At 41.1% G+C, this 12,321-nt stretch overlaps 2 protein-coding genes across 2 annotated transcripts; both read left to right on the top strand.

Annotated features, from left to right (window-relative positions):
• The first annotated feature begins 2,064 nt into the window (after positions 1-2,064).
• On the top strand, positions 2,065-7,644 carry trim110 (tripartite motif containing 110). Its single transcript, XM_046409727.1, has 7 exons — positions 2,065-3,504; positions 3,584-3,679; positions 3,919-4,152; positions 5,107-5,129; positions 5,344-5,489; positions 5,977-6,248; positions 7,258-7,644. Exons 1-7 carry the CDS (start codon positions 3,016-3,018, stop codon positions 7,525-7,527), a joined length of 1,530 nt encoding a protein of 509 aa, XP_046265683.1. The 5' UTR covers positions 2,065-3,015; the 3' UTR covers positions 7,528-7,644.
• Positions 7,645-9,747: 2,103 nt separating this feature from the next.
• Positions 9,748-11,512, top strand: cbln12 (cerebellin 12). The gene is made up of 3 exons (XM_046407287.1): positions 9,748-10,134; positions 10,454-10,573; positions 10,658-11,512. The coding sequence occupies exons 1-3, from the start codon at positions 9,853-9,855 to the stop codon at positions 10,853-10,855; spliced, it is 600 nt and encodes a 199-aa protein (XP_046263243.1). The 5' UTR covers positions 9,748-9,852; the 3' UTR covers positions 10,856-11,512.
• The last annotated feature ends 809 nt before the right edge of the window (positions 11,513-12,321 follow it).

The following is a 12,321-nucleotide window of genomic DNA, read 5'->3' as shown; positions in this document are numbered from 1 at the left end:
TATAGTGCAAATGATCTTTTCTCATTGAAAATTTAGTCTGACTTTTTGAGGCTCTTCAGTGTGGATTGGATTAATAGGTGCTGTTTATGCAAGCAGTTCCAATTCATTCAAGCAGCTGTTACTTTCCTTGTCTTAATTAGTTATTTATCTTATTTGGGATAATCTAGATACAAGATACCGGATGATGACATGATGTTGAAACATTAGAATCTGATGATCCCTCGAGGCAAAATGTGTTTGGGATCACCAAAGCCATGGACATTCATCCTCTGGTCAAATGTCTGTACCAACTTTTCATTACGTGAACATAACCACAACAATGTGGTTTTGTCTTTTGTGTACATTATAGTCCTTCTGTATTTTCCTACAGCAGATGTTAGAAGTGTGGTTAAAACAGAACAAAAAATTTCATGCTTGATTAATGGGTGAAAAGCTGTGAAAATCTAATCTAATTGAACTAAAACTGTTGTCTGTACCACCTATACCAAAAACATAATGAAAATTGACAGCAAAAATCTTTTACCCCATAAAAGTTACATTTTGGGGCTACAGCTCCATAGACCCCATTCATTCTGGACTACCTCGCAAGGGCCCTCTACATAACCAGAAGTTCAGAGAGTGGGAGTTCTTCTCTTAATAGAAATTCTCTGGTTTGGCTCAAGCTCGGTGGTTAGCACGTCTACCAAGATTATAGGTCCAGTGTCTGGTTTAGACCAGCATTACCTGTGAAGTTTGAATATCTAGAAACAAGAATAACGCTAATCTTACTTGAAAATTATTTGATCTTAATGGAAAACCTTTAATAGCTGGACATCCTGACTTAGTTTAAAACATATTGTCAAGTGAAAAATCACTGACTGCGCTGGCAGCAGTATTTGCCAAGCAGATATTTTCAAGCAAAATCAAAGCAAAAGGTCATATCGTAAATGTCATCATTTAAATTTGGTAGGGCATTTTTGCACTTGGCCAGTATTTTACTGACAGGATATTACTTATGACAACTGAACCAAGATAATTCACCCACCTCCTCCTCTGTAGTCCTGCTGAATGCAGCTGAAACACCCTGTGCTCTGTTTTTAAGAGTCACAGTATTTGATTCAGGGCAGAAGTACCGTAAGTAAATTGCAGCATCACAGGGGCAGCACACTATTGAATCTCTCAGTTAATGATGGTGCTTTGGCAGGACAGAAAGCCTAGTTAGTGAACATCTTCTTGCTTGGACAATTTTCCAACTTGACAATATTTCTTTTGATTTTCATTATACTGACTGAGCATGTTGTCTTACCAGCGTACTACCTGTCAGATGCTGTGATTAATGTCTTACATCAGTGAGGCCACTAGGTGTCTCTCAAAGACAAAATGAAGCGTGTGTTCCATTTAGACTAATTTTAAATGCCAACTTCCACTCAAACATTTTAATAATAACATGAACCATAAGTGTAGATACACACATATTAAAACAATGTATTGCATCAGTAAAATAAAACAGGTAATAAGCAAGCAAATAAAACCTGTAACTACTCTTTCTGTAGTTTATATCTAGTTTTGAACTATAGTTTAAAAAAACTGTTGCCTAGCGGGAGGTGTCAGCGACCCTTGAGATCACCCCCAAGGTGACAGCTCCAGTACAGGTTATATACCTGGGACTCCCCATCAGTTTTTAGAGCTGAAGAACTCTTTCAGGTGAGAGGTGAAATATTTGTTTTTACTTCTAGCACTTTAACTACCGTGACCCAGATGACTAAGGACCTACACAGACATTTTGATAATAGAGAGTAGAACCACTGCTGGACAGCTCCAAAAGATGCAGTTAAGGAAGTTAAAAGGTTTCGCATAACATTATAAATGGATTGATGTCCTAGTGGTTTTCAGTGTGTACAGACAGTATTCATTACAATTAAATGGGACAAGAGCAAATGCTAATTAATGCCCTGTGGCCTTAATGGTAAACATTTTATTTCAAAGTTTTTTAATAGTTTAGTTTAGTAATAATATTCCATATTCCCCTGCCATCTCGAGGTCATATGGCCTCTCTCACTCTGGTGCAGACAGTGGGGGTGGGGGTGGACAGGGTGAATCTGTTGGGATTAGCCTCCACAGTCAACATAGTGACCACACACATCACACACACTCACCGAGTGCCTCAGCCTGAGAGAACCCAGACACCAACAGGTACGAGATCCCATTTTTGTTCCAGACATACTATTAAAATGCTCATTAAATTCAGTAGTGATAAGCGTTTCTGAGTTGGTGTTTAAATGTAAAGGCAGAGCACATGTAGAGTAAATCAGGCCAACAAGCTGTCAAGGATGATCTCCTGATCCCCTGTGCTTTGGTTAGTGTTCCAATTCTTTATCGTTACTGTGACAACCTGCAAGTCACATTTTCCTTTATGTGTTGATCATCTACTGTAATGTAGATTAATGTTTGCTCAATTACCATGTAATTAAACTTCATCAAATCTCAGTCTCACTGAACACTGGTCAAGTTCAGTTTACATGTTAAAGTGGTTTAAATTCAACTTCATCATAATTGTTCAGGGCATTGTTTGTAGGGATGGTGTATTATCTTCTTGTGTAAGAGGTGCCTGTTATTTTGGTCCACCCTCTGTACATTTCCCCAGTAATAGTGGTTGCATAGTTAAGCATTCTATTCATAGAGCACAGTAGGCAAAAGCCCAGTAGACAGGATTACTGCTCCGAGTGCACAGTTGGAGTGAAAGAAGGTCTTTCCACCTGCAATCGGCTCAATAGCTGTGTCTTATTACTGGTCGACATTAGTACAGCAGCATGCAACTTTTGCAAATGTTGTGGGTTTTGTGCTGGTCTACAACATGATGTTTTATTACATTTTCTCAGCGTGTAAAGTCCCTGACTGCAAATCCAAATAATCTGTTCTGTTACAAGGTTTTGTGTGTGTGTATGTTAATCAGTGTTTTTTGTATCATGTATAAAGCCACTGTTTAGTTAGTACCCTTGTGTGACACACACATCAAGGACCCTTCACCCCCTCACTATGGCATCCCTGGAGGAAGAGTTGACTTGCTCTGTGTGCCGAGACACCTTCAGTCAAGCCCACCCACTGCCCTGTGGTCACAGCTTCTGCCCTGCCTGCATCCGCGAGGCCTGGAGCGACCAGGGTGAGGGCAAAAGCCGTTTTACGTGCCCTCAGTGTCAGGAGGAGCATGGTGAAGTTCTGTGTGACTGCTGCAATCCTGAGGCTACACAAGAACAGCCAACGTTGGCTGTCAAGACCTGCTTGAGATGTGAAGTGTCACTGTGCTCAGAACACCTTCAGCCCCATCTGGAAAGACCGGCGTTTAGCACTCACCTGCTGGTGGGTCCGCTGGTTGACCTCTCCCAGCGAAGGTGCCCAACACACACAGAGATACTGCGCTACTATTGTGCCGATGAGAGGGTTTACATGTGTGGTGACTGTCTGCTGGACGGAGGCCATGCTCAGCACAAAGTGAAGGCACTGAGACAGGTGGAGGAGGATCTGAAGGTCAGCTGGAAGACAATACATGTGCTTTTGTGTTTGTTTGTGTAGGAGCGCGATTGCTCATACACGTGTGTTTCAACAGGTCATTCTCCAGACCCTACTCAGAAAAGCAGATGAGAAACTGAAAGACGGAGAGCGAATCCTCAAAGAGCATGAGAATATCGATTCTACCATGGCTGTGAGTAAAACTATTTAATCCGCAGAGGAAATGCAACACAATGACTCTCTCAGGAGAAGCTTTGTACACCCTGTAGTGTCAAACTTATGACCCACAAGGGATCCCAAATGTAAATCTTTTCTACGTATAATCCTCATACTGACCTTCTTCTACTGATCTTTTTAAATGGATCGGATGGTTTGATTACATCTCAGTCTTTAATTAACCACCAACCGGCAATCTCTAATGCCTGGTTGCAGGACTCTCTGAAGCAAGATGACACCCAGGTAGAGCGGTTGGGCTCAGAGCTACAGGTCCAGGTGAAGAAGCTGGTCGTCGCTCTGAGGGAGATCACCAAGAGGGAGAGACAGCAGGTCATAGAGCGCGTGCATGATGACTGCTCCAAGGTGAGAGAGGACATGAAGCAGACGCTGAGCATCCAGCATTACCTGGCCTCGCTACTGGGAGAGACGGACCCCTTCCTGCTCATCTGGGTAAGACCTGGTGCTGGACAGAAACTCTGCTGTGCAATGTCAAATTTGCCGAGCCCTAGTCTCTCTGTTTTGAGTGAAATGTGTCAACAACTGTTGAATGGACTGCTATGAAATGTAGTACAGATCTTCATGTTTTCAGTATTTTTCTCTAACATATCAGTGAGAGTTTAATGTTCGAAACCCAGCTTCCCATCTGTTTCATTAGAACTGTATGGACATTGGTCAGATATGACAAGACATGATGGACAAAATACCACGGACCCGAGTCTCCCATGAGAAACGATCAAAACTGTCGTAACTTTGGCACAAAATGCAGTGTTACTACAGAACATGATCGCCCCTGGTAAAATGTTGACGTAGAAAAACTGGGCATTTAAACTGTCCATTGTTACAGCAAAATTTGTCTTCTCCAAAGAGGCAAATAGAAAAGGGTGTTCATGTATCCATTCATATTGTCCATCATGCAGAAATGTCTAGTTTGCCTTTCATTGATGTGGAAGTTACCATGCTGTCTGCTGATTTCTATCATGTGTTCCATAAGCTCCGTGTAAGCAGCTGCTGGATAATAGACAGATCATACAAAAAATATCTATATGTGTTTTTTTTCATGGCTGATATATGTATGTGATGTGATGATGTATTGTATTGGATTGGATTCTGAAGAGATGAAAATAAGGTGACTTGAAATTGACTTTAAATCCAACTATGCAGCAGGACTACACATATGTTTAGTACAAGTATCATCACTTATGTTGTATGAGCTTTTATATTGTGGGGAAAAGATGATAGATATGAAGCTGAATATTGAAGTCCACAGAAATGTTTGAATAGAGATTTAACCTTGTGTATGTTTACTTGGCTGTCTGATTCACAAGGACATTTGTAATTCTTTGTGTGAATGAATACTTCTATGTAATGTGTTTCCTTGGCTGTCCTTCACTCTTCTTTGCTCAGGCCTTTCAATCAGATGATACAAAGTGAGTCCTGAACAAGTCAGTAACACTATGCGATGTTAGATCCTTGATCCTTTGTCTGTAGGTGTGTTATGTGTGTTTGTGTGTAGGTAGGAAGTCTTTATGTGGGAGATTGAAAAGACAGCGACCCGAAAAGAGAGGAAGAAATAAACAAATGAATGCAATTATTTCATTACAGATGCCTTTAAAATATATATGCTATGCTCTTGTATTGTAGGTTACTGGCCGACCTGAACAGCCCACTTTTCATCCCTGATACCATCAGTCTAGACAGGAAACACATCTTGGAGGACATAGAGAGCAAGTATCGAGAGTTCATCACTGCCACCCTTCGCTGTCTCAGTGAACTCAAGAGAGAGCTCTGTGAGTGGCAGATGGGTAACAAACATTTACTGTATTTAACTTTAAGGAAAGAGTCGAGAGTCAAGAGTTAGATGAGAAGATGGATACCACTCTCATATTTGTCCATTAATTATGAAGCTATAGGCAGCAGCTGGTTAGCTTAACTTAGCTTAAAAACTGTAAACAAGGGAAGAGCTGCCCTGACACTGTCCAATGTCCCATTCGTCAACCTCTGTACAAATTAAATAAACAAGATAAAACATGTTAATTAGTGAGCTTTAAAGCTTCCTTTATGCTAAGCTAAGCCAACTGTTTCCTGGCTTAGCTTTATTGTTTACAAGGTCTTCTATGAGGAGTTACTAAGGCTTTGTACATGGATGTTTCTATTCCAACAATATGTGGGCGTCTTGAGGTTTGGTTTTCTCAACCAGAGCCAGTCCACCAGCAGAAATTGGCCACAGGTAACGCAACTTTCTTCACTTTCTTATTTGATTTCCCTCCTATACAGTAACCAGTCCCTTGACTCTGGACACGAACACAGCCCATCCTCTGTTGAGCATCTCCGATGACCTTCGCTCAGTAGCGAGGGTTAAAAACCGCCTGCCCTGTGCTGCTCATCCTGAACGTTTTGACCACTGGCCACAGGTCCTCACGGTCCAGACGTTCTCCTCTGGGACTCACTACTGGGAGCTGGAGGCTGAAGGATTCTGGGATATCGGCGTTTGCTACAGAAGTATTGGACGGAAGGGGAAAGAAGGCAATGCCTTTGGGAACAACAAGGTAAAGTATATGTGCAGCCTACAGTAGTTGATTCAGTTGGTAATTCTTAACCATTTAAATGTGATATATGTCACATTTTTAGCATTGATTTGATGGTCATATAAACAAATGAAAGTAAGCAGAGCCTCTGCTTGATGCCTGTGGTATTTGTAGAGTTTTGACCACTTGTCCCATGGACAAGTGGATTTGGATTCATGCTCACGTCATCTGTCAGGGTAGAAACTGTGTGTGTCCGGAGGCATTTCCACATTGCTTTCCATCCAAATATTGCACAAATTTTAACTCAATTGTGAGAAAATCTGCAAAAGAAAATGTGAATTAATGTCAAAAATTATCATGGAGCCACTATCACCACGTAGTTAAAAGGAGTTGGGTGCCATTATGCCAAGACGAGGGTGCAACAAGTCAAACTTCAAACAGTGAATAATAATATACAAAACACAAAACATACAGATTTTTTAGGTTTGCTTTTCTGTGTTTCTGGGTGTCACTCGACACAGATCTGATATTTTTGTCTGCCACTTTTCCCGTCTCTTCAGTGGATGTTTAGTCGTGTGCTGACTTACGACAGACAAATCTCAAATCTTTTCATTTGAGAACAAAGAAATATTTATTTTTTTGTCATTTTTGCAAGTTTTTTGCTTTTACATTATGTAAATGTTGATAGCAAAATGAAAAGGCTATAAAATAATGATACCATCTTTCACTAAGTAATTTTGTTTGCCACTCATATGAAATCTCCAGGGCAAATGAAGGCTGATTGGCAATCCCAGCAGGCTGGCAGCCTGGCATCATTTATTTATTGCCTTCATGTCTCTATTATAGAATAAATGAATGAATAAACCCATACTTTTTTTGTGTTTGCTACTCTAAGGAAAATGGGAAGTAACCTGATTGTCTTTGCAACAGCAGCACCAACAATGTTAGTACATGGAAACACTGTGGGGGTCAACTACTTAAACAAAGGTAAACCACATTCATTATCAAAATGGCTCTGTTAAACTTCCAGGTCTCATGGAGTTTGACACAGCAGCATGACAGGAAGCTGGCGGCCTGGCACAACCGCAGGAAGACCCGACTCATGTACCAAATGACTGGCAACCGAGTTGCCATTGCTGTGGACTATAGCGCAGGCACCATCACCTTTTCTGAGGTGGGACCATCTAGCAACCTGACCCATCTCCACACTTTCTCGACCACGTTCACTCAGCCGGTGTGCTTGGGCTTTGGACTCTACAAAGCTGAGCTCAACAGTCGCATCTCTGTTGTCAAAGTCTGAGGTGGAGAAAATGGAAAGGAGGAAAAAATAATCCTGGTGGACAGTGGGCTGGTTTAACTTTGACAAAGCCATGCCAAGACGGAGTGGTACCAATTTATTTCCTCACTTCTGGAACCACACAACATTTTCGTCATGTGATCCTCTGATGTTCCTCTCCCCTCAGACCTCAGACTGAGCTGATCCTCTTTCTCTCATAAAGAGACTAAATGACTTTCTGAAAAAAAAAACTGTTGGCATTTGATAAGTGAATATGAGCTGATCGTAGTGTGACAGCAAATGAAGAGTCTCCTTTAAATAGTTTTGTAACACAGTTATTGAATTGTCATATGCTTTTAATTCCATGGTGATTAAGAATGCAGATGACTGCTGAGTTAAAGATATTACAGTTATGTAAAAGAAGGTTGGAAATGTTGGTAATTTCTTGTCAAATGTTTCTCAAAGTGGTCACTAACTCTTCCCATCCTTGGGGTGGTCTACCTCAGTTTGACTGAAAGCTAAATTTTGTGAATACCAAATTATGTCTACATTTTAGGTATTGGTTGCATCTACACAAGGCTGGTTTATGTGTCCATATGTAAAAAAAAATACAGTAAAATAATATGTTTGAAAATTGATGCCCATATCCCGTTAATCCACTCTGATCTGCTGTAGCGTAATATAGAGGAAGGCACATAAAGACATAAGTCTCTGGAGCTGTAAATGTTATTCCATGAGAAACATTTGATCCGTTTTTAACTCAGGTTGAAGACACACAAGAAGCAATCACTGATCTGAACATTGAAGAAATAAGGAAAACAACTGCCATTCACTCACTAGCTTTGCTCTTTGAAGTAGCTCAGATGCCCAATTATCCTCCCATTTTCTTTCTTTCACTGTAAAGGTGAGTGGGCGGATAAAGCATAGAGGGTGAGAAAGAAGCAGACGAAAAAGCTGGTGGATGAGAGAGAGCGAGAGAGAGGGAGAGAGAGAGAGAGAGAGAGAGAGAGAGAGAGAGAAAGATCAGAGCATACTCCGGCTTGGTTACGATCAGACTGACTGCCGTGCTGTGAAATAATATAGAAGAGGAAGAAAACTGAGATTTTTGACTGTATTGCTCCAGCTGGAAGGAAAAACTGATTTCATCTGATATGGAATACAAGATTGTTCACGTGGGAACAGGTGATCATTTATTTTTTTATTCACTTCACTTACTAGCACTGAACTGCACAGTAAAAACAGGTCATTTTAGAAGACTCGTTTGAAGGTGAATAACTGATCATTTTACAATAATATGGATCCTTCTCCACACTCAACAGCAGCTGCTTTTGAGTGTAGTTTCATTAAAGCTAAGGAAGAAATGTTTTCACAGATGCTCATCTCGGTCAAAGATAAATGAATTGTATTTAAAAATGTACCATTTGAAACTTAACGGCATCACCTGAGGCTAAAAGATATCTGTAATCACTGATTTAATGTAATGGATTGATGAATTAAACAACAGAAAAGCTGTTGAACTTGGAGAAAAACTAAAAGGAAAATGCACAAAGTGACATATTTTCTGTATAGCTATTTGTGTCCATGAGTGTGAAACAAAAGCACAAGTGAGAGAGAGAGAGTGTGTGTGTGTCGTGTGAGGGAGTGCGTGTTGAGCAGCGTTGGGAGGCAGGGGGGTACGTGTAAAAGACAGATGGTCACTCAGTGGAGTTGTTCCCCCACTCCCTCTCTCTTTCTCACTCCCCTCTGGGTCCGACACCTTTTCCCTGTCACCTCTCCAGAATCTTACCTCATCTGTTTTTATTCCCCTCACCTTTCCTCTCCGTCTTTTATCATCTCGTCCTTCTCTCCGTCACTCAAAGCTCTGAATCCTCACTGACTTTGCTGCATTTTGTCTTTTCAAACCTTCTCTTCCCTTTCTCAGCTACGTCTAGTCTGCCCTCTTGTCAACTTTTTTGCTGAAGAAATCAACTTGAAAGTGCCAAGAGATTTTTTTGTGATTGTCATTCTGGCCCCTGCTGACACAGCACATAGGACACTGAAGAGCTTTGAGATTTGTGTGGGGAAACAAAAAAAGAAAGACAGAATGATTGGCAGCTACAGCCAGTGAAAAATTCAGAGTATTTTCTGAGTATCATTTGGCTCAAACATCCATCTATTTGTTCTATTGCTGCCCGGGTGCATATTAATGTACTAGCTGATATCAGCCAACATACACAGAGGTTAAAGTTTGAAAATTTTTCAGATTGTTTCACCATAGCATGTTGGTTTTCATTTCAAGTTGTCCAAAGTGACACTTCCTCTGCAGCAGAATCAATCAGAAATATTCGACTTAACATCCCAGGTTCAGTCATGCATCCCAGGTTAGTCACCTTCGACCTCCCCATACTGTTGGGTGTACTCCTGTTGTGGGGACCAATGGAGTCGAGGGGCCAGAATGACACAGAGCCCATCATCCTCGAGGGGAAGTGCTTGGTTGTATGTGACTCCACTCCTTCATCTGAGCCCGCTGGTAACGCCCTGGGCATGTCGGTCCGTTCCGGCTCTGGCCGGGTGGCCTTCTCCGCCAGCCGCCAGACCAACCACGAGCCCACGGATATGAGCAACCGCACCATGATCATCTACTTTGATAATGTATGTCACTCCTTATGTGTCTTTAAGTTACAGTAAGCCCATTTTGCACTTCAATCTTGACATAACAGGACAAAATACTGTGAAAAGTTGTCCATAGTTCAGAGATCACAATAGGTCTGCTGTGGTTATATCTTAGACCTCCTATACTTCACAGAACAGGCTCTTTTTGCAGTGTCATCTTAAAAAAAGAAAGTTGATTGACATTGGAGTGAGCAGGTATTTATGTAGTAAGCGGGGAAATCTACCTTCATATTTTTATGTGTAAATTACATATCATTTTGCCTTCCTCTCTGTTCTTCCTCACTTGCTGTCCCATCAGATTTTGGTGAATGTGGGCACTCATTTTGACCAAGAGACGAGTGTCTTCCTGGCACCAAGAAGAGGTGTGTACAGTTTCAACTTCCATGTTGTAAAGGCCTACAATAGACAAACTATTCAGGTATGATACCTCAGCTATGACACTTACAGTTTTCATTGTGGTGGATCAACGTGGGCTCTAATCCCTTTATTTGTTCTCTTTTAGGTCAGCCTGATGCTGAACGGCTGGCCAATGATTTCAGCTTTTGCTGGAGACCAGGATGTGACTAGAGAAGCTGCCACTAATGCCGGCCTGGTGATTATGGAGAAGGGGGACAAGGCCTACCTCAGACTGGAGAGAGGAAACCTGATGGGTGGCTGGAAATACTCCACCTTCTCTGGGTTCCTGGTCTTCCCCTTGTGAAGAAGGTGAAGGGAGAGCAGGTTAAGGTGTAGGAAGGGTGATGGGAGGAGAATTAGATAAAGCAGTCATGAGAAAAAAATAAAAGGAAGGCTTCAATCTGTATCTCTTTATATGGTGCATGAAAGATGTGTTTTATGCAAAAAACGAGAAGACACATTGTAGGATAAATTCTCACTTGAGACCAAAAGAAAAGGAGGGGACAAAGAAGAGAAAAATTCAGTAAACGTATTTCTGTAAATTTAATTTTCTCTGTTTCTGTGTACAAATATTTGTTGGGTTTGAATAAGAGATATTTCAATTGTGGCAAAATTATAAAGTAACCATGTGCAATGTGGGCTTCTGTGCTAAGATTATGTTTTTTTTCCTTCAAAATGTTTGAAACACTGCTGTGCTCCACATGGCATCTTGTTTCGCTAGCAAACTTGCCAAACTTGCCCTTTACTCTGCTGTGTCGTATGATACCGCTTGATATGCCTGTTAGTCTCCTGCAACAAAAGTTTATTTACACAGAAATTTCCACTGAGGAAAAAAATATTAAACTAAAATCATGTAAAGTTGGCTCAGAAAATCATTTTTGCATGCATTGTAAAATCTTCCTTTCCACAAACATGTGAAGAGAAACAACATTTTAATGAAATAAACAGAAATAACTGAGTTAATACTATGTTATGTTAGGGGTGTGACCATTTAATCTGCTAATGCCAAACAATATTTCCCCTTTTCTCCTGTTGTGGTACTCTACCCATTGCCACGGCAGCTGTTTGTAAATATAGCTCTCACCAGCAGAGTTGGTGTTGGCGTGGACCAAGCAGACCAGCGTGGGGCAGAGTCAAGTGTTGTGAATAGCGGATACTCCTCGCAGGGCCGCAGACAGATGGAGGCTTTGGCGAGCAGGCAGGCTCCTCTCTACAGGGCTGCCATGGACAAAGTGTGGTGTGCTGTCACATGTAGTCATTCACGCTCCCCCGGTTCATGGTCACAGTCTTGTTCTTTCTTTTTCTGTCTCTCTATCTCATATCAGAACCAAGACATTAATTCATGGTGTCACATTAATGCACTGACTGAAGTAGCTTTAATGGCAATAGATGTGGACATATTGTTTTTCTCATCATATGTACCTCAGTTCCTCTGTAGAAAGTCTAGAAGAAGAAAGTGAAAATACCAATCATGCAAAACCAGCAACAGACCTGCAAAAGATCCAGTCGTTTTGTGGTAGTAGCATTAACTTCGTTTGGGATTTTAACTAAAACACAGTATGATATGACGTGATAAAGATCTTAGCATACCTGATCTTGAGGAACTGCTGTTGTGAGAATGTCATCTTACTGTGTGCTTACATCACTCATATTCCAAAATTTATTTATGATTACTCACTTCACAATGCACAATAAAAGGGAGGTGGTTAAAAGGGAGCCATTTCTGCCCAAATTCCTCCATTTTTTAAATAAAAACTGAGAATCTAAATA

The sequence above is a fragment of the Scatophagus argus genome, chromosome 13, assembly GCF_020382885.2.
Source record: "Scatophagus argus isolate fScaArg1 chromosome 13, fScaArg1.pri, whole genome shotgun sequence".
NCBI lineage: Eukaryota > Metazoa > Chordata > Actinopteri > Scatophagidae > Scatophagus > Scatophagus argus.
This window is presented reverse-complemented; position numbering and strand designations above follow the sequence as displayed.